This window comes from Trichechus manatus, unplaced genomic scaffold (genome assembly GCF_000243295.1).
Source record: "Trichechus manatus latirostris isolate Lorelei unplaced genomic scaffold, TriManLat1.0 scaffold00057, whole genome shotgun sequence".
NCBI classification, from domain to species: domain Eukaryota; kingdom Metazoa; phylum Chordata; class Mammalia; order Sirenia; family Trichechidae; genus Trichechus; species Trichechus manatus.
Window position 1 is genome coordinate 10210077 of NW_004443993.1, and position 23528 is coordinate 10233604.

General features: G+C 48.8%; 1 protein-coding gene across 1 annotated transcript in view; it reads right to left on the minus strand.

Annotated features, from left to right (window-relative positions):
* Nucleotides 1–5517: 5517 nt before the first annotated feature.
* The window catches only part of UHRF1 (ubiquitin like with PHD and ring finger domains 1), a 41919-nt gene continuing 23908 nt past the window's right edge, over nt 5518–23528 (minus strand). Inside the window, exons 5-16 of the mRNA XM_004378440.3 lie at nt 21421–21521; nt 21138–21324; nt 18173–18296; nt 17972–18079; nt 17637–17741; nt 17420–17526; nt 15213–15375; nt 15002–15139; nt 12946–13122; nt 12713–12880; nt 8640–8738; nt 5518–5664 (exon numbers count right to left, since the gene is read on the minus strand). Of these exons, the coding sequence (XP_004378497.1) occupies nt 5518–5664; nt 8640–8738; nt 12713–12880; nt 12946–13122; nt 15002–15139; nt 15213–15375; nt 17420–17526; nt 17637–17741; nt 17972–18079; nt 18173–18296; nt 21138–21324; nt 21421–21521 (1624 nt within the window). The remainder of the gene's footprint in view (nt 5665–8639; nt 8739–12712; nt 12881–12945; nt 13123–15001; nt 15140–15212; nt 15376–17419; nt 17527–17636; nt 17742–17971; nt 18080–18172; nt 18297–21137; nt 21325–21420; nt 21522–23528) is intronic.

Below are 23528 nucleotides of genomic sequence, written 5' to 3' on the forward strand. Positions count from 1 at the left end.
GGGTGTGGTCATTCACCCATTTCTACGACAGGGGTGTAACTCGGTACAGCCACTTTGGGTCATTTGACATTTTCTAATAATAGTTTAAGTTCCAAAGAACAAACAAATTAGACGAAATACAACCAGAATGAACCTTAGAAGTCAAGATGGTGAGGCTTTGGCTCACTTTCTTTGGACACGTCATCAGGAAAGAACCGCTACAAAAGAACATCCATAGTTGGTAAAGTGGAGGATCAGCAAAAATGAAGAAAACCTGCAATAAGATGGATTGACCCAATGGCCAGAACAAGGACTCAAACATGCCAGTGATCAGGGAGATAAATAGTGCGGGAGGGGGCAACGTTTTGTTCTATTGTACATAAGGTCGCCGTGAGTTGCGGCCAATTTTGATGGCAGCTAACGACTCTATAACCCAGGGTTCTTCCTCCAGAGAAAGCTTGCTGCACAGCCCTGTTAGCAACTGTTTCGTCTTCTCCTCTAAATATCCATCAGTGGGCTTTAAGTAAACAATTTGTGGCATCCCTTACTCAAATACTTAACTATGTAGCAATTGAAAACTAGGTAGATCTCTTTGTACTGTCAGGGAGTAACCTCCTAGACATGTCGTTGAGCAAGCTGCAGCAGTATCCAGATTTTTTGTATCCAACAAGATACATTTTATGGAAACAAACACACACAAACCAATAGCATGGGGCTTCTCAGAGTCCTTGTGAGTAAATGCACAGAATAATTTAATCTTTGGGGAGAGGGGAAAGAGATCCAAATTGGTAAAAAGGTAATCAGAAGGGACTTGAATCTGTTCTGTGATGTTTTAAATTCTTATGGGACTATGTTCACATATTCCCCATATAGTTAAAATTTAATTTTAAAGACAGGAAATAGTGGGTGTCTTCAAGGAACCTCCTATCCAATGGGGAAGACAGAAATGGAATGTGGTCACGATGATACATCATGGAAGTGCAATAATGGATTTCCCCCCTATACAAGCCTTTTCTTTACTTCTAAGTTTATCCATCAAGACACTGAATTCCACATTTGGATTTCACGGACTCTTAAATTGGGTTTTTTTTTTTTTTTCTTAAAGTGAGGGACTTAAATATGTTGTCAACTTTCTTATTTTGTTTAGGGAGACATTTTTTAACACCACCTAATTCGACGGCATGGAGGCCTGGTGGCGCAGTGTTTAAGAGTTCAGCTGCTAAGCAAAAGGTCGGCAGTTCAAATCCACCAGCCGCTCCTTGGAAACACTGTGGGGCAGTTCTGCTCTGTCCTGTAGGGTCACTATGAGTTGGAATCGACTCAACGGCAATGGGCATAAAATGATGGCACAGGACCCGGCAGCATTTCATTCTGTTGTACATCAAGTTGCCACAAGTCAGGTCCAATTTGACAGCAGCACACAACAACCATTAGATAATAAATAATATCAACAATTGTAGAATATAGATAGTGGGTATATGAGTGTTCACTATACACTTCTTTCAATTTGTTTGAAAATTTTCATAATAAAAGGTTAGGAAAAAACTATAGTTCCTGTCATTTAAGGCATTGTATGACGGTCGCCATGAGTTGGGGGCCGACTCAACAGCAGCTAGCAACATACAGAAGTAGGAAGGGAACTCAGAATTTTTAAATGGACAGATTAACTTAGGGAAAGTTAAAAAAAACCTCACCTAATCGTCCTTTTTTTTTTCAGGTCTCCATGGGCAGGGCAGTGTGCTCGGGGATCTCTCCAAGCCAGGAGGCTCTCTGGCACTTACCTTTGGACCCCCAAGGACGCCCTGGTCAGCAGAGCCAGAGCCCAATTCGTGACTCCTCCCCATCCTTCACCTTACCAGCCGAGAACCCCTTGGTGTGGTACCAAGATTCCCTTCCTACTTATGGGTGGGTCTACTACATAAAAAATAAAGATGGCTGGAAAGATAGATTCTCCCATGTGTCAAAAAATAAACTTTAAAAAATACATCGGGGGAGAAATTCTAACATTCCAGTTCACTCCAAGCATACTTTGCTAGACACACGTGGGTATTATGCTCCACACTGACACACACATACATGCAAATATGCATACACCAACACCACAGCTCACATCTGTTTGCAGTGGTACTAGACAATGTGGCTGCTTAATAAATGTTGAATTCAAAAGAAAACGGCACAAAATGGTATATATAGCACTACCTTAATTTTGTTCTTCAAATCTAAATATATAAGACATATATGGAAATAAGTATAAAAATATATATCTACCCTGCCTTTGCCACATCCTTAGGCAAACCACTTAACTCCTCCGTGCCTCAGTTTCCTCATCTGCAAAATAGCTGCCACATTGTAGGTACATAACAAACACGGACTCATAGACAAATAAGATCTGAACAAAGGTACATCAAAATGTTAACCCTCTGGGTGGCAGGATTATGAGTTTTGATTTTTTCCTTCATGTATTCAGTTTCCAAATTTTCTAAAAGGATCATGCATTAATTTTGTAACCTGGAATAGTGGGAGGGAAGGAAAAAAGTTTTACATTAAGAAGTCAACCAAGAGACTAGAATGTGGTACACCCATACAGTAGGAGCTCTGGTGACAGAACAGCTAAGCACTTGACTACTAACCAAAAGGATAGCGGTTGGAACCCACCCAGTGGCTCTGCGGGAGAAAAGACCTGGTGATCTGCTCCTATAAAGATTAAGCCTAGGAAGCCCTATGGGGCAGTTCTATTCTACCACATGGGGTGGCTGAGTTGAAATCTACTCAATGGCACCCAACAAAAACAACACCCATACAACGGAATATTAGTCATAAAAATGAACGAAGCACTGATACACGCTACAACGTGGATGAACCTTGAAAGCATTATGCTGAGTGAAAGAAGCCACACTCAGAAGGTCACATACTGTATGATTCCATTTATATGAAGCATCCAAAACAGGCAAATCCAGCCAGACAGAAAGATCAGTGCTTGCCAGAGGCTGGGGGTGTAAGAGGATGGGGAGTAACTGCTGATGGCTACAGGGTTTCTAAAGGTGATGAGAATGTTCTGGATTAGACAGCAATGATGGCTGCAGAACCTTGTGAATTTACTAAAAGCCACTGAATTATACACTTTAAATGGGTGAATTATACGGTATGTGAATTACATCTCAGTAAAGCTGTTATTTAAAAAAAAAGTCAACCAGGAAATAAATATGCTCAATATTGTGATTATTTCTGAATAACAGTTTCACACTTTTTAAAATATATATATACTCACCTCAACTTAAAAAAAAAAAAAATGGGAAGGACTCTGAATCACTAGAAACAGATTGGCCAACACTACAGTTCTGGAAAGTTCCATTGGGTCCCATTTTGGAAAGTCAGAGGCTTTTGCTTTTCCTAAGAGCTGACAGTTTTCACTCTAGACATTATACATCCCGTTTTCTAAAACTGTACCATCCAGTATGGAAGCTGCTAGCTACATGTGGCTACATGAATTTCTCCAACATCAAAGAAAGTTCTACTAGACAGCGCTGCTGGAGAGAGCAGGGGTCAGCAACCTATGCCTGTAAAGGGCCACGTAGTAAATACATTCAACTTTGTGGGCTAAATGGTTTCTGTCACAACTACTCCACGCTGCTGGTTGCAGCATGAAGCTGCCATAAACAATATGTAAACAAATGGGCATGGCTGCGTGCCAATAAAACTTTACAAAAAAACAAGCAGTGGGCCAGATTTGACCTCTTGGGCTGTAGTTTGCCAACCTTTGCTCAAAACTGTTAAGGGAAAGGGCCAATATCTCCGGAGTTCCTAGGTGATGCAAATGGTTAATGCGCTCAGCTGCTAACCAGAAGGTTGGAGGTTCAAGTCTACCCAGAGGCTCCTCGGAAGAAAGGCCTGTTAGTCGACTTCTGAAAACTCAGCCATTGAAAACCCTGTGGAGCACAGTTCTACTCTGACAAACATGGGGTCATCGTGAGTCGGGATCGAGTCCATGGCAACTGGATTTTTCACCATGTCCTCAGCCGGCAGTCAGAAAGCACTGGCCGTGAGCTGTCGCACACCACTTTGACCCTCTGGATCTCAGCGCTGACATCTATAAACGGGAAGCAGGGACTTACATAAGGAGAGAAATGATCAGTACAAAAGTACACAGTGAGCTACAAAGAGATCTGCAAACACAAGCAATTGCATCTGTAAAAGACATTTATTCTGAGAATCTAAAATCTGGACAAAGAACGTTGAACGTTTTAGAAAAAGCCTACACAGGATTTTGTTGTTTTTTTTTCCCCCCCTAATACATTAACAACCTAATCATAAGGAAAAAAACAAAAACCTCTGAAAACAATATCGTGCTCCAGTTTGTCTGCAGTTATATGATTTTAAAATATCCCTGTTACGTTGAGGTATAAGCTGCAAACTTTGGTAAAGTTAGAAAAATTAACAAACTATTCCAAAAATTAAAAAAAAAACACACACAACCCCTCAAAACCCTAAGTTACATCTTTCTTGGTACATGTACAGTAACTACAAAAAAAATTTCATTTAGGAAAAGTGTTTATTAAAAGAACAAAAAATCCCTCTTGTAATTCTCCATTGCCAAGCTGAAAATTCCATGTAAAACAACAATAAAATGCGAACCGTCCCCACACCCTCCCAGCCTCAGAACAACTGGTCGACCACAGTTGGCAATTTCAACATTTCAGTGCTAAAAAAGAGCCCCGTCTTGACAAATATTTAAAAAAAAAAAAAAAAAAAGACCCAAAGGCACTTGGACATGGCTTTGTGCGTTTGTCGGCTTCTGTGTGGCTCCGGCGCAGACGGCCAGATGTCCAGCCCCGATGCTAAGGGGGGGTCCCGCGGAGGTAGTTTCTGTAGTGCCCCGACTCTGCTCACTGCGTGTCGAATTGCTAACACGGAAGCAAACCAGTGGGGCATGGCTTCTGTAGAAGGCGAGAGTTTTACACTAGGCTGAATCCCGTTTCTCCTCTTTTCCTCGAAGCGACACCCACAGCCACTTCTTCTTGGGGGGCAGCTGGGCCGCGCCATACCCAGGCCCTCCACCGGGAGCCACTGTGCAGGATTTTGTCCGCTACGACACTGTCGGGAAGATGCGCTTGAGCTTTGGGGCCAAAGCTACAAACCGTGAAAAGATCGTTCTAGGCGGCGTGGCCGAGCCACCTTGCTTACTGGGTGGCAGCAGCTTCTGAGAACTGTTGGGAACGAACGTAAGCAGCCTTCGCGGGAAGTCGTTTGTAATTCCATCTTTTTTTTAAAAAAAATTTATAAAAAAAGTTTTTTTGGCTGAAAAATTGCAGGCTTTCTATTTAAAACAAAATACGGAGAAGTCCAACTTTCTTTTTTTAGCCGTAACACATAGATTCCTGAAAATTTATAGATTAAAAACAAGGGCAGGAAGACAAGCCTTTTTAGGGGAGTGGAGAAAACTACACGTTTAAGTTAAGCCCACTAAAAACAGAATAAGGGCGGAAAAATAACCCCCTGGGCCACGTGCACACGGGAACGCAGGGCGGAAGTGCTTAGGCATCACCGGCCGTTGCCGTAGCCCGGGAAGAGCTGGCTGAGCACCGCCTGCAGCGGCTGGTTGATCTGCATGGCGTAGTTCCGGCCCAGGTCGTAGCGGCAGGCCGGGCAGCTGAACACCTGCGCCCGGAAGGACCTGTCCAGGCAATCCTGCAAGAGAAAGTGGGCAGTGAGAAGCGCCGCCCGGGCAGACGGGCCGCCTACGTCCCCCGGCTCCCGTGGGCCCCAGCTTCTTACAAGGCCCAGAGGCTCCCCGCCCATCGCCCCCCTAGCCTTCGCGGGATCCCTCGGAGACTCAGGGCTCATTCTGCCTCTGGCACCTACGGGCTCGCCCACCCGTCTCCTCAGAGCCGTTCCCTGCTCACCCTGGGGTATCTAACGCGGCCCCACCCCGTCCTGTTCACCTGTAAACTAGCACCTTCTACCCTCTGGAATCATGCTGTTGGCGACCGTGTTTCTGTCTAGGAGGCCAGATACGCCCTCGGAGTGTGTCTTGTTCACCCTCCCTTCACCAAGCGTAGTACTGCTGTTATTAGCTGCCACTGAGCGCCCACCACTCGCGGCGATTCCGTGCACAAAAGAACACACGGCCGCCTGGTCCCGCCCCCGCCCCATGATCCACTGCGGATCAGAACATTGTGATCCATAGGGTTTTCATTGACTGATTTCCGGACGGTGATCGCCACGCCTTTCCTCCTAGTCTACCTTAATCCGGAAGCTCTGCTGAAACTTGTTCAGCATCCTAGCAACACGCACGCCTCCAGGGACAGAGAGGTGGTGGCTGCGCATGAGGTGCACTGGCCGGGAGTCGAACCCGGGACCAAGCCAAACACCAAGTCAGACCTCTACGTTCAATCTCGTTTCCAAACAGAGGGAAGCCTGAGACAGAAGGGCCAGGTGGAGATGGAACTGTGAGGCCTGGGCTGACAGCCCCAAAGACGGTGCGGCCACTATCCCTCAGAGCCTCAACTTCCTAGTCAGAGAAACAGGGGCAACACCACCCACCTGACCGGACAAGGAATGAGACAAGGCACACAGGTAGGTACACATTTGGCCCAGGTGTGCACACCTGAAGGACACCATCAGGTAACGGGGTGGTGGTATGGGGAAACCCTCAACACAGTGAAGAGTACTGCTGATACCAGAGCTCGCTTAGGCGCTGGACTTAAGCTGTTGCTTTGGATTTTTATTTTTAAAAACTCCTGAATTGTTTTTTGCTGTAAAACCTATCATCTTGATTCCAGACACAAAACGTAGTTCTTTCTGATCAGCACAACTAAGATTCTGATTCATGCTCAAAACTTAAGTTCTGGAACTAAAAGCAGGGACTCAGATACTTGTACGCCAGTGTTTACTGCGGCATGATTCACAATAGCTGAAAGCTGGAGGGGAAACATCCTAAATGGCCATTCATGAATAGTGGTGAAACAAAAGGTGTTCCATCCATACCATGGAATATTATTCAACCGTAAAGAGAAATGAAGTTCTCATACAGGCTAGGACACGGATGAACCTTGAAAACACTAAGTTCACAGAAAGCCAGGTGTAAAAAAACAAATATTGCATGATCCCACTTGTGTGAAATATCTAGAATAGACAAATGCATAGACAGTAGATTAGTGGTTGTCAGGCTGGGGAAGGGGAGAATAGGCAATCACTGCTTGACGGGTACAGAGTTTCTGTTTGGCGTGATGAAAAAGTTTGGTGACTAGATAGTGGTGATGGTCATACAACACGGTGAATGTAATTAATGCCACTGAATTGTACACGTAAAAATGGTTAAGTTGGCAAATTGTCTGATGTGTGTATTGTACCACAATAGAAAAACATAGCTTTAAAAAAAATCAAGTTTTAATTCAGAAAAGGAGGGTGAGAATGGTTGCACAACTCGAAGAATGTAATCAGGGTCACTGTATTGTACGTAGAAAAATGGTTGAGTTGGTGTATGTTCTGCTGTGTACATTCTCAACGACAACAAAAATATATTAGTTTTCTAAAAAATCAAGTTCTGGGCCATGAGTGGAGGGTCAGAGGGTTTTCCCTTAATGCCTCACATGCTGGTCTTCTTGTAAACATAACACAGTAGCAGGGACCAACACAGCAGTGCCCACTGCCTCGCCTCGCACACCATCAGCGCCCCTGAACATGGCTTCCTTGAAATCCCACCATCCTTTGTGTTTATAGTGCCAGACCGTTCTCAAACTCTGACCTGAGTGGCATCCCTGCCCCTGCACGCTCACCTGCCGGGTACCTACATCGAGCCAAAAGCTGGCCTAGGACCTCTACACGCAGCTCGTTTTTTCGACAGCCCTGCCAGGAAGGCACCGTTAGGCCCCTTCTCACTGAGGGCAGCACAGGCTCAGAGCAGTCTCGGGGCTTGGTCAAGATCATGGCTCATAGGGTGAAGCCAGGGCCCCCCTTCACCTCCCTACCCCGACCGACATCGCACTGGAAAATCATTAATTGTCCGTCTTCCCTGCAGACCATGTGTGCAGAGCAGAACTGTACTCCATAGGGCTCTCAAGGCTATGACCTTTTGGAAGCAGATTGCCAGGCCTTTCTTCTGAAGTGCCTCTGGGTGGGTTTGAACCACCAACCTTTTGGTTACTAGTCGGGCACTTAACTGTTTGTGCCACCCAGGAATTCTTACGTTACACTTAATGATCATTAATTCTAATTCTCCAGCTTCCCTGCAGACTGTGGGCCAGTTCCCGCCTGGTACCACCAACCCCACAAAACACAGGCATGTGTGTGTGTGAGAGTGTGTAATGTTCCAGAGAGAGGGAAGAACCAGTGGCCACTGCCCAAGGAACGCCACAGCCTGTGAAAAGGACAGCTGAGAGGCCAGTGTGGCTGGAGGGCACAGAGTAAGGTGGCATGGGAGAAGTTGGGGACATGCACAGGGGACAGTGGGGCAGCTCTGCAAGCCGGGGCGAGGAGTCTGTCTTATGCTGGGATGCCGGGGAGGCGCAGGAGGGTTCTGAGCAGGAGTATGGCGGGATCTGGGGCTGCTGGGACTGAGGCAGCGCAGGAAACAGCCACGGGGGCCGAGAAGGGCCCGGGGTGTACAGGAGCAGAGCAAGTGGGCGGCAGTGGCGGGGGTGGGACCAGAGCGCCGCCCTCACCTTGCACACGTTGTGCTGGCACACGGTGGTGACTGGGCGGAACACCAGCTCCTGGCAGCAGATGCACTGGAACGTCTCCTCCACCGTGCTCAGGAACTTCTGCGAGGAGAGAAGAGATGGTGTGAAGCCAGCAAACTCTCTGGAGGCCACAATGAAGAACCGCCCTTGACGGAATCTTCTGGAAAGGATGGGCACCTTGCTAAGCACCTGCCACGTGGCCACCAAGTTCATCTTCAGAACTTTCACCCCTGGACACAGGAGCTGGCATCATGCCCATTTTAAGATGAGAAAATTGAGGTCCAGAGTGGGGCAGGCCTTGACCAAGCTCCTGACGCAAGTGGGGAGGGTGGGCAAGTCCCCAGGAAGAACAGGCCTGAGGGGGGTGACAGTGCTGAGCAGGACCTGGCTTGACATAGCTGCCAGCGGCAGGCAAACTTCAGGCTTCAGAGGCAAGAAAGGACTTTAAGAGGGCAACTCTTAAGAAGGGCATTTTAATTTGTTAAATAAATACGTGCTAAGCACCTACTGGGTGCCATTGGGGCACTGGGCTCTGCTCCCACAGTGAACAGAACAGAAGAAACTCCTGCCCTCTGGGAGCTTGGAGCTACGTAGGGGAAGCAGAAGATAACCAAATAAAAGACAAAAATACAACTAATCAAAATTTGCAGGATACAAGGTGTGGAAAGGGCAAGGGGGAGAGTGCTGACACAATGTGCGATTGCAGCCAATGCCATGAAATAATGTTGTGACAATTTTTGAATGAGGAACTAATTTGCTCTGTAAACATTCACCTAAAGCACAATTTAAAAAAAAAAGAAAAAAATTTGCAGGGTGCAGCCAAAGCAGTACTTAGAGAATTTATAGCAATGAATGCATATAGGAGAAAAGAAGATCTAAAATCAATAATCTAAGCTTCCACCTTATAAAACTCAAAAAAGAAGAGCAAATTAAATTGAAATAAGCAGAAATCATAAAAATGAGAGCAAAAATCAGTGAAATGAAAACAGTAATAGAGAAACCAAAAGCTGTTTTTTTAAAAAACGTGCATAAAATTGATGAAACTAACGAAGGTAAAAAGAAGACACAAATTACTAATATCCGAAACGAAAGTAGAGCCAGCGCTACTGATCTCGTGGACATCAAAAGGATGATAAAGGAATATTATGAACAGCTCTAGGTCTACAAATTTGATAACTTAGATGAAATGAACCAATTCCTTGAAAGATACAATCCACCAAAATTTACACAAAGAGAAGTAGATCGTCTAAATAGGCCTATAGCTATTTTAAAATTGAATCAATAATTAATAACTTTCCAAAACAGAAAGCACCAGGCCCAGATGGTTTTACCAGTGACTTCTACCAAACATTAAAGAAATAACACCAATCCCCTACAGTCTGTTCCAGAAAATAGAAGCAAAGAGAACACTTCCTGACTTACTCTGTTAGGTCGGCATTACCCCAATACCAAAACCAAACAAGGACATTACAAGGAAGGAAAATTACAAAGAGGTCCAAGCTGCACTGAAGGCACTGGGGAAAAACAAGGCTCCGGGAATTGACGGAATACCAGTTGAGATGCTCCAACAAATGGATGCAGCGGTGGAGGTACTCACTCATCCATGTCAAGAAATTTGGAAGACAACTTCCTGGCCAACCAACTGGAAGAGATCCATATTTGTGCCTGTTCCAAGAAAGGTGATCCAACAGGATTCAGAAATTATCAAACAATATCATTAGTAACACACATAAGGAAAGTTTTGCTGAAGATCATTCAAAAGTGATTGCAGCACTACATCGACAGGGAACTGCAGAGGCTCAAGCTGGATTCAGAAGGGGACGTGGATATCACTGCTGATGTCAGATGGATCTTGGCTGAAAGCAGAGAATACCAGAAAGATGTTTACCTGTGTTTTATTGACTACGCAAAGGCATTCGACTGTGTGGATCATAACAAAGTATGGATGACATTGCAAAGAATGGGAATTTCAGAACACTTAATTGTGCTCGTGAGGAACCAGTACATAGACCAAGAGGCAGTCATTCGAACAGAACAAGGGGATACTGCATGGCTTAAAGTCAGGGAAGGTGTGTGTCAGGGTTGTATCCTTTCACCATACTTATTCAATCTGTATGCTGAGCAAATAATCCGAGAAGCTGGACTATATGAAGAAAGGGGCATTAGGATCGGAGGAAGACTCATTAACAACCGGCGTTATACAGATGACACAACCTTGCCTGCTGTAAGTGAAGAGGGCTTGAAGCACTTACTGATGGAGATCAAAGACTACAGCCTTCAGTATGGATTACACCTCAACACAGAGAAAAACAAAAATCCTCACAACTGGACCCATAAGCAACATCATGATAAGGAGAGAAAAGATTGAAGTTGTCAAAGATTTCATTTTACCTGGATCCACAATCAACGCCCACGGAAGCAGCAGTCAAGAAATCAAACAACATATTGCACTGGGCAAAACACCTTTTTAAGGTGTTGAAAAGCAAGGATGTCACTTTGAGGACTAAGGTGTGCCTGACTCAAGCCTTATATGCATGCAAAAGCTGGACAGTGAATAAGGAAGACCAAAGAAGAATTGATGCCTTTGAATTATGGTACTGACGAAGAATATTGAATATACTATGAACTGCCAAAAGAAGGAACAAATCTGTCTTAGAATAAGTACACCCAGAATGTTTCTTAGAAGCGAGGATAGCAAGACTTCGTCTCAGGTACTTTGGACACGTTATCAGGAGGGACCAGTCTCTGGAGAAGGACATCATGCTTGGTAAAAGAGGGTCAGCAAAAAAGAGAAAGACCCTCAATGAGATGGACTGACACAGTGGCTGCAAAAATGGGCTCAAACAGCAACGATTCTGATGATGGCTCAGGGCCGGGCAGTATTTCGTTCTGTTGTACACAGGGCCGCTATGAGCCAGAACTGACAACAACAATAAGATAACTAAGATTATCCTGGATTATATGGGTGAGCCCAATGTAACCACAAGGATCTTTATAAGAGGACAGTGATAGGGAGGAAGAAAGAGATGTGACAACAGAGAACTGTGCTCCGTCAGGTGTTTAATAGCTGATTTTTCAGAAGTAGATCACCAGACCTTTCTTCCAAGGAGCCTCTGGGTGGGTTCAGACTGCCAACCTTTAGGTTCATAGTTGAGCACATTAACTGTGCCATGCAGGAAGTGCCCAGATGTGACAACGAAAGCAGACACTACAGTGATACAGCCATGAGCCATGGGATGTAGGTGGCTTCTAGAAGCTGAAAAAAGCAAGGAACTAATTCTCCCCTGGAGCCTCTAGAAGGAACACAACCCCATCAACTCCTTGATTTTAGCTCCTTAAGGCCCATGCGGAGCCCTGGTGGCACAGTAGTTAAGAGCTCGGCTGCTAGCCAAAAGGTCAGCAGTTCAAATCCACCAGCCGCTCCCTGGAAACCCCATGGGGCAGTTCCACTCTTATAGGGTCGCTATGAGTCAGAATTGACTCGATGGTAACAGGTTTGGTTTGGTTTTGGAAGGCCCATTTAATGAGCCCTGGTGGTGCAATGGTTAAGTGCTCGGCTGCTAACCAAAAGGCTGGTGGTTCAAACCCACCCAGCAGCTCTGCAGGAGAAAGCCCTGGCGATCTGCTCCTGTAAAGATGACAGCCTAGGAACCCTATGGGGCAGTTCTGCTCTGTCACGTGGGGTTGCGATGAGTCGATCGACTCGACAGCACCTACAACAGGACTCGTTTTGGACTTCTGACCTCCCGTCTGTGTGAGAGCAAGTGTGTTTTCAGCCACTACGCTGGAGGTGGTTTGTTCAGGGCTTGAGGGGAAGGTGCTCCAGGCAGAGGGACGTCGAGGAGCAAATGCTGGAGGAGGGGGTGTCAGAGGGGTGGGGGTAGGGACCCAGGGCTGGTAGGCCACAGGGAGGGTTTGAGCAGAGAGTGCCCCTCAGAAGCCAGTTTCACCAGGTGGGGACAGGTGGGGACAGCTACTGGAGGATGATGGGTCACTCAGGGACGGTGGCCCAGCCACGTCACTCACTGCACTGACGGCAGAAGGCTCACCCCGACGTCCCGCCTGTCCCCGCTCACCGGCCCATCCTTGAGCGACTTGAGGATCTCGGCCCACAGCTTGGCGTTGCCTTTGTCCTCCTTGATGAGGCTGTTCTGCTGGGCCGTGAGGCTGTAGGGCTCCACTTTGGTCTTCTTGGGAACCCCGCGCAGGGGCCTGGGGCTGGGCTCGCTGCCTCCTGGGACAGGGCGGAGCAGTGAGCGTGGGCCAGCCGAGTCCGGGTGGACACAGCCGCCCCCTCCCTGCGCAGAGACCCACCTGCAGACTTCCGCTTCCGCTTGCCCTTGCCCTTCTTGGGGGACCTCAGGCCCTCCTCTTCCTCCTCCTCCTCCTCCGCCTCCGCCACCATCTTGCTGTTCTCCTTCTCCTTCTCTTTGTTGGCCAGGGCTTCCAGATAGCCTTCCGGATACTGCGGGGGGAGAAATCGGCCTGAGGGGCTGGAATGGACCCAGACCCTTGAGGCGGCCGGCAGGGACCCCTGACTGTCCCTACCCCCACCACCCATCACCCCGGTCCTGGCCTTCCTGCCCCCCTCCCCTCCGTCCTCACTTCTCCCATTCTCACCCCGCAGCCTGTGTCCCAGACGCTTAGACTCTCTCCCCACCTGATCCCCGAGAGCATATCGCAGACTCAGCGCTCAGCCAGGAAGAGGCCGCCACCGAGTGAACCTCAGGGCCTCGGGCAACACACGTGCTAATAACCACGATGGACCGAGGCGTAGTGGGTACACCTCGGCTGCTAACCCAAAGGTTGGCAGTTCAGATCTACCCAGTGACCCCGTAAAGACGACAGCCGAGGAAACCCATGGGGCAGTTCTCCTCCGCCACACTGGGTCACCAGGAGTTGGCGTCAACTCCATAGCACCCAACAACAAAAACTAACCGAAGGGCTGGTGGTTCAAATCCACCCAGCGACACCACAGAAGAAAGGCCTAGCAATATACTTCCGAAAACTCCGCCACTGAAAACCCTATGGAGCACAGTTCTACTCTGACACACATGGGGCCGCCATGAGTCAGTCGACACAACGGCAAGCGGGTTTGTTTTGCTTTTTGGTGATGCCCTAACAGGCAGTATTTGATCATCACCCCATCCCCACGGTGCCTGTGATGATGCTCGACTCTCGTGTTTCATTGAGAAACATTCCACCTTCCGTGGCAACATGAAGTTGCAATGAAGACTCCAGTCATAAATAAATCCCTGTTCCCACCAGAAGCTGGCTTTCCCCTCCCATCGTGACTTTCCTTCCCAATTTCTCAGCTTCTGGAATTCCCTGCTGTACTAACATTATGTTCAAAAGACAGCCCTGTGTGATCCCAAGAGAAGGAGGCGCTAGCAGACTCTCAGCAGTAATTTCGAGTCAGCCCTTAAATAGCCCTGCGCTGGTGTTGTTTGCGGTAAAGGAAGTCACTGTAACGAACAGAAAACCCCCTAATTATAGTGCAGAAAAGCTGTGCTCCTCACTAGAGAGGCTCTCGGCAGCTTCCGGGGCTGGAGAGTTGAGGGGTGGCTTGTGGATTATTCCTCGGCACCTTCGCATCTGCATCTTTCTGCCTTCTACGGGCTTTGTTGATTGGTGTCTGCTTTTTTGGAGGGTCGGGGGTGGGGAGCAGAGGAGGAAGAGATGAGCAGGTGCAGAGAAGAGACCAGAATCCCAGCTGATTGGGTAAACTCTTCTGTCGTCATTGACATTGCTGTTAGCTGCCACTGAGTCAGTCCTGACTCGCGGTGACCCCGTGCACCATGGCACCAGACGCTGCCCAGTCCTGCACCATCCCCACGACTGGCTGTAGACCGGGCCCTTGCGATCCATAGGGGTTTCACTGGCTGATTTTTGGAAATAGATCACCAGACCTTTCTTCCTAGTCTGTCTTAGTCTAAAAGCTCTGTTCAGCATCCTAGCAGCACACAAGGCTTCATTGACAGAGGGGTGGTGGCTGCGCATTGGCCAGAAATAGAACTCACGTTTCCTGCATGAAAGGCAAAAGTGCTGCCACTGAACCACTGCTGCCCCTCAACTCTTCTACCAACCCAACTATTCCAGGCACGGCTGTGAAGCAAAGACGGCCTGGGTAAAGCATTTACGTAACACAGCATGCAAGGTGTGGCCAGCTGGGAGCCAGGCGAAGCTTCATGCCAGAGAAGGGCTGTATTTGCGGAGTGTTTACCAAGTGCTGGGTGCTGTCATCCCCGTGAGCTGGCCCGTTATGGCCTCATGGGCCCATGAGGAAGATGAGGCCTGAAGCCAGGGGTCGAGTGTGAAACGGTCCCCGGGCCTGTGGGACGCACCTGCATGGTCAGCCCCAGCCTCTTGATGCGGTCTTTCCCTTCCTTCGTCCAGGGCCCTGGTTCCTCGTCGTCCCTCCGGAGCAGATAGCGCCACACGAGGAAGCCGGACTTCCCCTTCTCCGGCCAGTACCGCACGACCTGTGGGGCACAAGGACATCACTGACGTCCAAGGCCAGGGGGCGCGGCGGGGGGCCAGGGGATGCAGGCTCACCTTGTAGATGCCGTCATAGCGGTTGCCCTCGGCAGGCGCGTACTTGCTGTGCTTGCCGCCCTTGACATTGCGCACCACACGGACCGGCTTCCCCGCCCTCCAGTCCTTGGCCTCGGCCCCGTCCCGGTCATTGATGGGCGCACTGCAGTTCAGAGCCAGCGCCCTGCAGGGAGAGGGGGGCCCACAGGAAGGGGTGAATGCGTGCCCCAGTAAGATGTCCAAGGAGCCCTGGTGGTACAATTGTTAAGTGCTTGGCTGCTAACCAAAAGGTCGGCGGTTTGAACCCACCTGGCAGCTCCACGAAGAGAAAGACCTGGTGATCTGCTTCTGTAAAGATTACAGCCTAGAAAACCCTAGGGGGCAGCTCTGCTTTGTCACATGGGGTCGCTAGGAGTGGGAATTAACTCAGCCACACCTAACAACAAGATGGCGATGTCCTGACCTCCGTACCTGTGAACGTGACCTTGTTTGGAAATGGGGTCTTTGCAGATATAATTAGTTAAGCTGAGGTCACACTGAAGTGCTGGTGGTGCGGGGGGCTAAATCCAACGACTGGTGTCCTCACAAGAGGAGACACAGACACAGGGAAGACGGACGTGTGACTACAGACACAGGGATTGCAGAGATGCCTCTACAAAACAAGAAATGCCGAAACCACCAGGAGCCTCCAGAAGCTGGAAGAGACAAGGACGGATCCTCCCCGAGAGCCTTTAGAGAGAGCCTGGCCCTGCCCACACCTTGATTTCACCCTTCTGGCCTCCAGGGCTGTGAGCCAACATTATTTCTGTCATTTGAAGCCACGCTGTCTGTGATGCCTTGTTACAGCAGCCTCGGGACACTCGTACGCTACGTGAGGAAGGTGCCAAGAAAAACGAAGAGACACAGGGACACAGCGCCAACAGCTGTGCCCCCTGGAGGCCGCCCCGGGGAAGACAGCCTGGCCTCCGGGCTTAGAGCCGCTCAGACCAGAGCTCAGACTCCAGCTGCCACAATGATGCCATTTCCGGGGCTGTTCTGTACGTATAAACAGGTGTTTAGTTACCAATATTTTGCTGCTTTAGATAATGGTACGCAAACGTTGTTATGTGCCACGAGAGTGATTTTCAATTCACAGCAACCCCATGTGACAGAGTAGAACTGCCCCCATAGGGTTTTCTAGGCTGTCATCTTTATGGGATAAGATCACCAGGCCTTTATCCTGTGGCATCCCTGGGTGAGTTTGAACCCCCAACCTTTTGGTTAGCAGCCAAGCACTTAACCGTTGCACCACCAGGGCTCCTTAAGATAAACATTAACCAAAACCAAACCCGCTGCTGTCCAGTGGATTCTGACTCATAGTCACCCATAGGGTTTCCAAGGCTATAATCTTTACAGGAGCAGATTTCCAGGTCTTTTCTCCTATGAAGCAGCTGGTGGGTTCAAACCACCGACTTTTCATTTAGCAGCTGAGTACTTAAACACTGAGCCACCAGGGCTCCTTTTCCATAAAGATTACAGCCAAGAAAACCGTATGGGGTGATTATACTCTGTCTCATGGGGTCCCTGTGGATCGTAACTGACTCAATGGCATCCGGTTGGTTTAGTTTTTTTGACTGCTGTTTTTCCAGTAAGAGTTTCTTTTATTGATTTGCAACAGCTCTTCATATACTAAGAGCACTGTGTATCGTGTTTGCTGCAAACCCTTCCCCCAAATAGTCACCTACCTTTTAATTTCATTTATGGGATTTATTGATGCAATTTAAAATATTTAGATTGACAAATCTCTCCGTCTTTCGCTATGTGCCTTAGGGTACTTTTTACGGTTAAGAAGTCCTTCCCCATCCTGCAGTTGGGAGTTAGCAACCTCCCGGCCCCTGCCTGTTTTTGCACATAAAGTTTTACTGGCACACAGCCACAGGTATTTGTTTATGTATGGCCTATAGCTGTTACTGTGCTATGATGGCTGAGTTGAGTTGTCATACCAGAGACCGCATGGCCTGCAAAGCCAAAAACCTTTGCTATGTGGCCTTTTACAGAAAAAGTGTGCTGGAGTCCATGTGAATGACTCACATGTCTTTGGTGAATGGAGAAGGGAAGACGAGAACATTCCCCTCTCTAGAGCCCACTGCACTCGTTATGGGGACCTAACTTCCCAGAGGTGGCACTCCTATAAAACCCCCACTCATGCAGCTGCCAGACGCATGGCAGAAGCCTGACAGCAAACGAACCTGTTGGTGTTGGTGAGTTTCTGATCACAAGACTGTTCCGCAGTCCGCTTGTTGCCGGAAAGATCTCGACCACCGCTCCCTGTGTACGTGAAAAAATTCCCGTGGTCCTGAAACAGAGAAGGGCAAGGTGAACGCTCCGCACCCCACCTGTCCATGTACACTGAATACACACGGGTCCCTGTGCCCCATGCGGCACCACCCCCATGCACACACTCACCACGTCATCCTCGTAACCCCCCGCCAGGACCAAGGAGTAGGCCCCGTCATTGCTCCGGCCGTGGATGCCCGCCACGTGGGGCCGATGGACACCCGACTCGCTGACCTGCGGAACCACAGGGGACAAATGGCGCCTTCCGGAACGACTTGTGTGGACACGCTCAGCTCCACCCTCCCCTTCCCTACTTTCAGAGCCTGCAGTCTGACTTCACAGCAAACGTGATGCATCCCAGTCACGCGTCACGCCTGTTAGAAAAGCCTCCCCCAAGGTGGCCCAGGCCCGAGCTGCACCCTGGAAGGAGCCAACTTCAACGGCAGCCCCACCCACGCTGGTACCTGGACTCGGAACCGCCACATGGTGCCCACAGGGATGCCCGGGATGGGTCCGTAGTGGTTGGACGGGACAATGGTGCACTCCTTTGTACGGCCCACGCATGCCATGCCCTGTCATTCCGGAAACAGACAGACAGCAGCGTAAGCGCTCGTGGAAGGGGAAGGCAAACTGGGGGGGCCACAGGCGTGCAGGCTCCTCCTCACCTTGCCCCAGTCCCGCTGTGAGGACGAGGTGGCTGACGCCATCTTTGCTTTCTTCTTGCTCTCTTTCAGCTTCTCTCCCGCCAACACCACCTCGCTGGCGTCATTCCGACACTCGGGGCAATACCTGGAAGGACATGGGGGTCACTGCCTGCACAGAGCCCTGGAAGCCCCTGCCCTCCGCCTCCCCACTCTGATTCATGCCCAATGCTGCAGCAGCCTCCATAGTTCTATGCGGCCCTAAACAGGGCTGCTTGCCACATGTGGCTAGTCACGTTTAAGTTTATTAAAATTAAATAAAACAAAAAATGCAGTCCCTCAGTGGCACCAGCCACATTTGAAGGACTCAGCCATGTGTGGACAGTGGCAAGTGTTATCAGACAGCACAGTTCTAGAACATTCCATCACGGTGAAACACTCTACTGGAGAACAGAATCTGGCCCTCTCCTTTGAATTCACAGTTCACTCTAACAGTGACAGTAAGTCTAACTGCAACGTGGGGAAGGAAAGGCAGGGAGAATTCGAGGCGTGCCTTCTCATTGTGCGGACTGGGTTCCCCCACCTCCGCAGGGAGGGGGCAACAACAGCACCCCCTCAGAGTTGGGGTGAGGAACAAACCCGTGAACCCGCATAGGGTCCTTCGTCTAGAGCCCTGTCTCTCCGTAACCTTTTGGGCACATCAGCAGCTGTCATTACGAGCTCCCAGATGTACTGGCTAAAAGCCCTGCCTTTTAGAGAAGGTGAGGACCCAGCTCTCAGCAGCCGACCTGCAGGGTCGCTGTTTCCTCCTGGCGTGACCAAGCTCCCTACCCCACGGAACCCGGAAGGTTCTCCCGCTTGGTCTTTCGTCACTGCCCCTCCCGGGTCTACTACATGGCGAGAAGCTTGGTGGGTCTCACCCGAGGGGCTTCTGCCCCCAGGGAACACTTGGTCATGTCTGGGGACATTTGTGGTTGTCACGACTGGGCAGTGCTATAGCACTGAGTCGGTAGAGGCCAGGGATGCTGCTCAACACCCTACAGGGCACAGGACGCCCCTACCCCAGAGAAGGATCCGGCCCCAATGTCAGCAGTGCCTGGGGGAGGAGAGACCCTGCATTAAGTGTTTAGAAAAGAGTTGAGCCCTATCCCTAGCTCACGCTATGTATCAGGACAAACTCCCGCTGGGTGAGATGGTGTAAACCAGGGCAACTGTCATGGATTGAACTTGTCCCCCAAAAATGTGTGTCAACTTAGCTAGGCCAGGATTCCCAGTATTGTGTGGTTGTCCTCCGTTTTGTGATCTGATGTGATTATCCTATCTGTTGTAAATCCTAATCTCCGCCTGAGGTTAATGAGGCAAGATTAGATTATGTTAAAGAAGATTAGGGTGGGATGCAACACCCTTACTCAAGTCATATCCAGGATCTGATGTAAGGAGAGTTTCCCTGGGGTATGGCCTGCATCACCTTTTATAAGAGATAAAAGAAGAGAGAAGCTAGGAGAGAGATAGGGACTTCCTACCTATTCAATCTGTATGCTGAGCAAATAATCCAAGAAGCTGGACTATACGAAGAATGGGGCATCAGGATTGGAGCAAGACTCATTAACAACCTGCAGTATGCAGATGACACAACCTTGCTTGCTGAAAGTGAAGAGGACTTGAGGCACTTACTGACGAAGATCAAAGACTACAGCCTTCAGCATGGATTACACCTCAACATAAAGAAAACAAAAATGCTCCCAGCTGGACCAACAAGCAACATCATGATAAATGGAGAAAATATCGAAGTGGGCAAGGATTTCACTTTACTTGGAACCACAATCAATGCCCATGGAAGCAGCAGTCAAGAAATAAAAAGACACATTCCATTGGGCATATCTGCTGCAAAAGACCTCTTTAAAGTGTTGAAAAGCAAAGATGTCACCTTGAAGACTAAGGTGCGCCTGACCCAAGCCGTGGTGTTTTTAACCACCTCATATGCGGGTGAAAGCTGGCCGATGAATCAGGAAGACTGAAGAATGACACCTTTGAATTACGGTGCTGGTGAAGAATACGGAGTGTCCCACGGACTGCCTTAAAAACGAACACAGCTGTCTCGGAAGAAGTACAGCCAGAATGCTCTTTAGAAACAAGGATGGCAAGACTATTTCTCATATACTTTGGACGTGTTATCAGGAGGGACCAGTCAAAGTCCCTGGAGAAGGACATCATGCTTGGTAAAGTAGAGGGTCAGCGAAAAAGAGGAAGACCCTCAACGAGATGGATTGACACAGTGGCTGCAGCAATGGGCTCAAGCACAGCAACGATTGTGAGGATGGCGCAGGACCAGGCAGTGTTTCGTTCTGTTGTACACGGGGTCGCTATGGGTCAGAAGTGACTCGACGGCACCCTAACAACAACAACCACCAAGCAAGAAGAGCCAGGAGTGGAGCATGTCCTTCGGACCCAGGGTCCCTGCACTGAGAAGCTCGTAGACCAGGGGGAGATAGATGACAAGGATTTCCCCTACAGCTGACAGAGAAAGCCTTCCCGTGGAGCCGGCACCCTGGTTTGGGATTTCTAGCCTCATAAGCTGTGAGAGAGTAAATTTCTGTTTGTTAAAGCCATCCACGTGTTATAGCAGCACTAGAGAACTAAGTCAGCGACCCTCCAGCTCCTGTGACTCCCTTCTCTCTCCTCCTCACTCAGTGTGTGGATTTAAATGTGTGCACGGTAGGTCAGATAATTATGGGATGCAGTCTCTTGGAGAGGTTAGCGGCATCCCTAGCCCAGGGGTCTTCACCCAGGTGAAATTGCCCCCAGGGGACACTGGGTGCCTCTGGGGACATTTGTGGTTGTCATGACTGGGGCAGGTGCTACCGGCGTGGAGTGAGTGGAGGCCAGGGATGCTGCTCAACACCCTGCAGTGCACAGGACAGCCCCGCCCCGGAGAACAATCTGGCCCCGCTGGCCGCCCTCCTCCCAGCCGCAGGCCCACTGCGCTCACCACTCGTCCTCGTCGGGGATGCTGCTGAGCGGCGGGCACAGACAGTAGATGTGGAAGGCCATGTCACACTCGTCACACATGATCTGCTTGCCAGGGTCCTGCTTGCCCCCACACAGGTGACAGGCGCACACGCGGCACGGCTTGCTCTCATCGTCTTTACAGTGCTTGCACGAGGGCCCGCTCTTCCCTGTGCACACCAGCGGGCAGGGCCGGGTCAGCCAGGGGCCCGCGAGGCAGGACCCCCACCCAACCACCACCCACACCCCCCAGGGCCAGGACTCACGTCGTATGGGGTTTTCCACCACGGGGCTCCCTTCGCCCGGGCGCTCGATCTTGAAGACTTCATCCACGAAGATGATACGGCAGTCGTTGATGGAATCGTCCCTGCGTGAGATGAGCCGTTAGAAGATGCCGGCTGCCCGGTGCCGCTGGACAAGCAGAGGATCCCGCCACCTAGCACTCCCCAAACACTCTGACAGCACTGGTTCTAATTATAAGGTCCCTGGGTGGCGTGCACTCGACTACTAACCGAAAGGTTGGAGGTTCAAAGCCACCCAGCCAAGCCACGAAAGAAAGGCCTGGCAATCTTCTTCCCTAAAGATTATGGCCAAGAAAACCTTACGTGGTAGGTTTACTCTGTAACACATGGTGTTGCTATTAGTCAGGGTCAACTCCATGGCAACGAGTTCGATGTTGTTTTTTTTTTTTTTTGGGGGGGGGTTCTAATTATATCCGAGAAGAGGTTCTGTAGAAAGAAACAATACACACAGCATGCGAATCGTGCTATGGAACCTTAGTTTTGGTTCTTAAAGTCAGTGGTGGGCACACAAGGGTCAGTTGATTATAATACTTGATAGCGAACCTAGATACACATATATATACTTTTTAGTGGGGGCAGTGTGGTCCAGCGGTAGAATTCCTGCCTTCCATGCAGGAGATCCGGGTTCAATTCCCAGCCAATGCACATCATGCACAGCCGCCACCCACCTGTCAGTGGAGGTTTGCATGTTGCTAGGATGCTGAACAGGTTTCAGCAAAGCTTCCAGACTAAGATGGACTAGGAAGAAAGGCCTGGAGACTGACTTCCAAAAATCAGCCAGTGGAAACCCTATGGAGCACAATGGTCCAATCCCATTGTGCATGGGGGTCTCCATAAGTCAGAGGTAACTCAACAGCAGCTCACAACAATGACATACCTTTTTGTAATATTTTAAATTATATAAAACTAAAATGTATTAATAAAAAATTAAGTAAAGAAACAATTCTATATCCAGCAAAACGATCCTTCAGAAAGGAAAGGGAAAAAGACATTCCCAGGCAAAGGAAAACTAAAAGGATTGTTGATAGTAAACCTAGCCTTGGGAAATAACTGCAGGAAATCCTTCAACCAGAAAATTATAAAAGGAAGAAAAACCAACAGAAAGAGCAGAAATACGGTACATATGACAGACCACCCTCTTCCTGAGTTTTTCTAAACCACGTGTGAGGATTGAAAGTAATGATTGAAACCGATACCCAAGACAGTAAGCGGGGAAAGTAAAAGAACCTAAAAGGAAGAAGTTGCCACACATCACTCAGAGCGGAGGCACTCTGATACCAAACCAAACCCGTTGCCATCGAGTTGATTGCAACCCACAGTGACCCTACAGGACAGAGCAGAACTGCCCCATAGGGTTTCCAAGGAGCAGTTGGTGGATTCAAACTGCCAACCTTTTGGTTAGTAGCCGAGCGCTTAACCACTGCGCCCATCACAAATGTATATTGTCATATTGAGAAACCACTAAGAAAACTACAACGCAATACACTGGAAAACTATATGTCAATACGGAACCCTAAAAAATAACCGAGTAACCCACAGGAAGGCAAGAAAGAGAGAAGAACCAGAACAGAACATAAACAGACTTAAATCTGAACACACCCATAATCACCTTTAACGTAAATGGTCTAACCACTCCCATTAAAAGGCAAAGACTGGAAGAATACATTTAAAAACACACAGCCCAATTATAGGAAACTCGATTCACTTCAAAATCAACAAATAGGTTGGAAGTAAAAGAACTGGAAAGATATACCACGCAAATGTTAATTAAAAAAAAAATAAGGAGTGATGTATATATGTACGTGTGTGCATATATAGACATACTGTGTACACATATATGCATATATATATATGCATATATGTATACGTATATATATATATATGTGTATATGTGTATGTATATACACACACACATATATATAGGAGCCCTGGTGGCCCAGTGGTTAAGAGCTATGGCGAGCTACGGCTGCTAACCAAAATGTCAGCAGTTCAAATCCACCAGGAGCCCTGATGCCGCAGCCTTGGAAACCCTATGGGGCAGTTCTACTCTGTAGGTATGAGTTGGATAACTC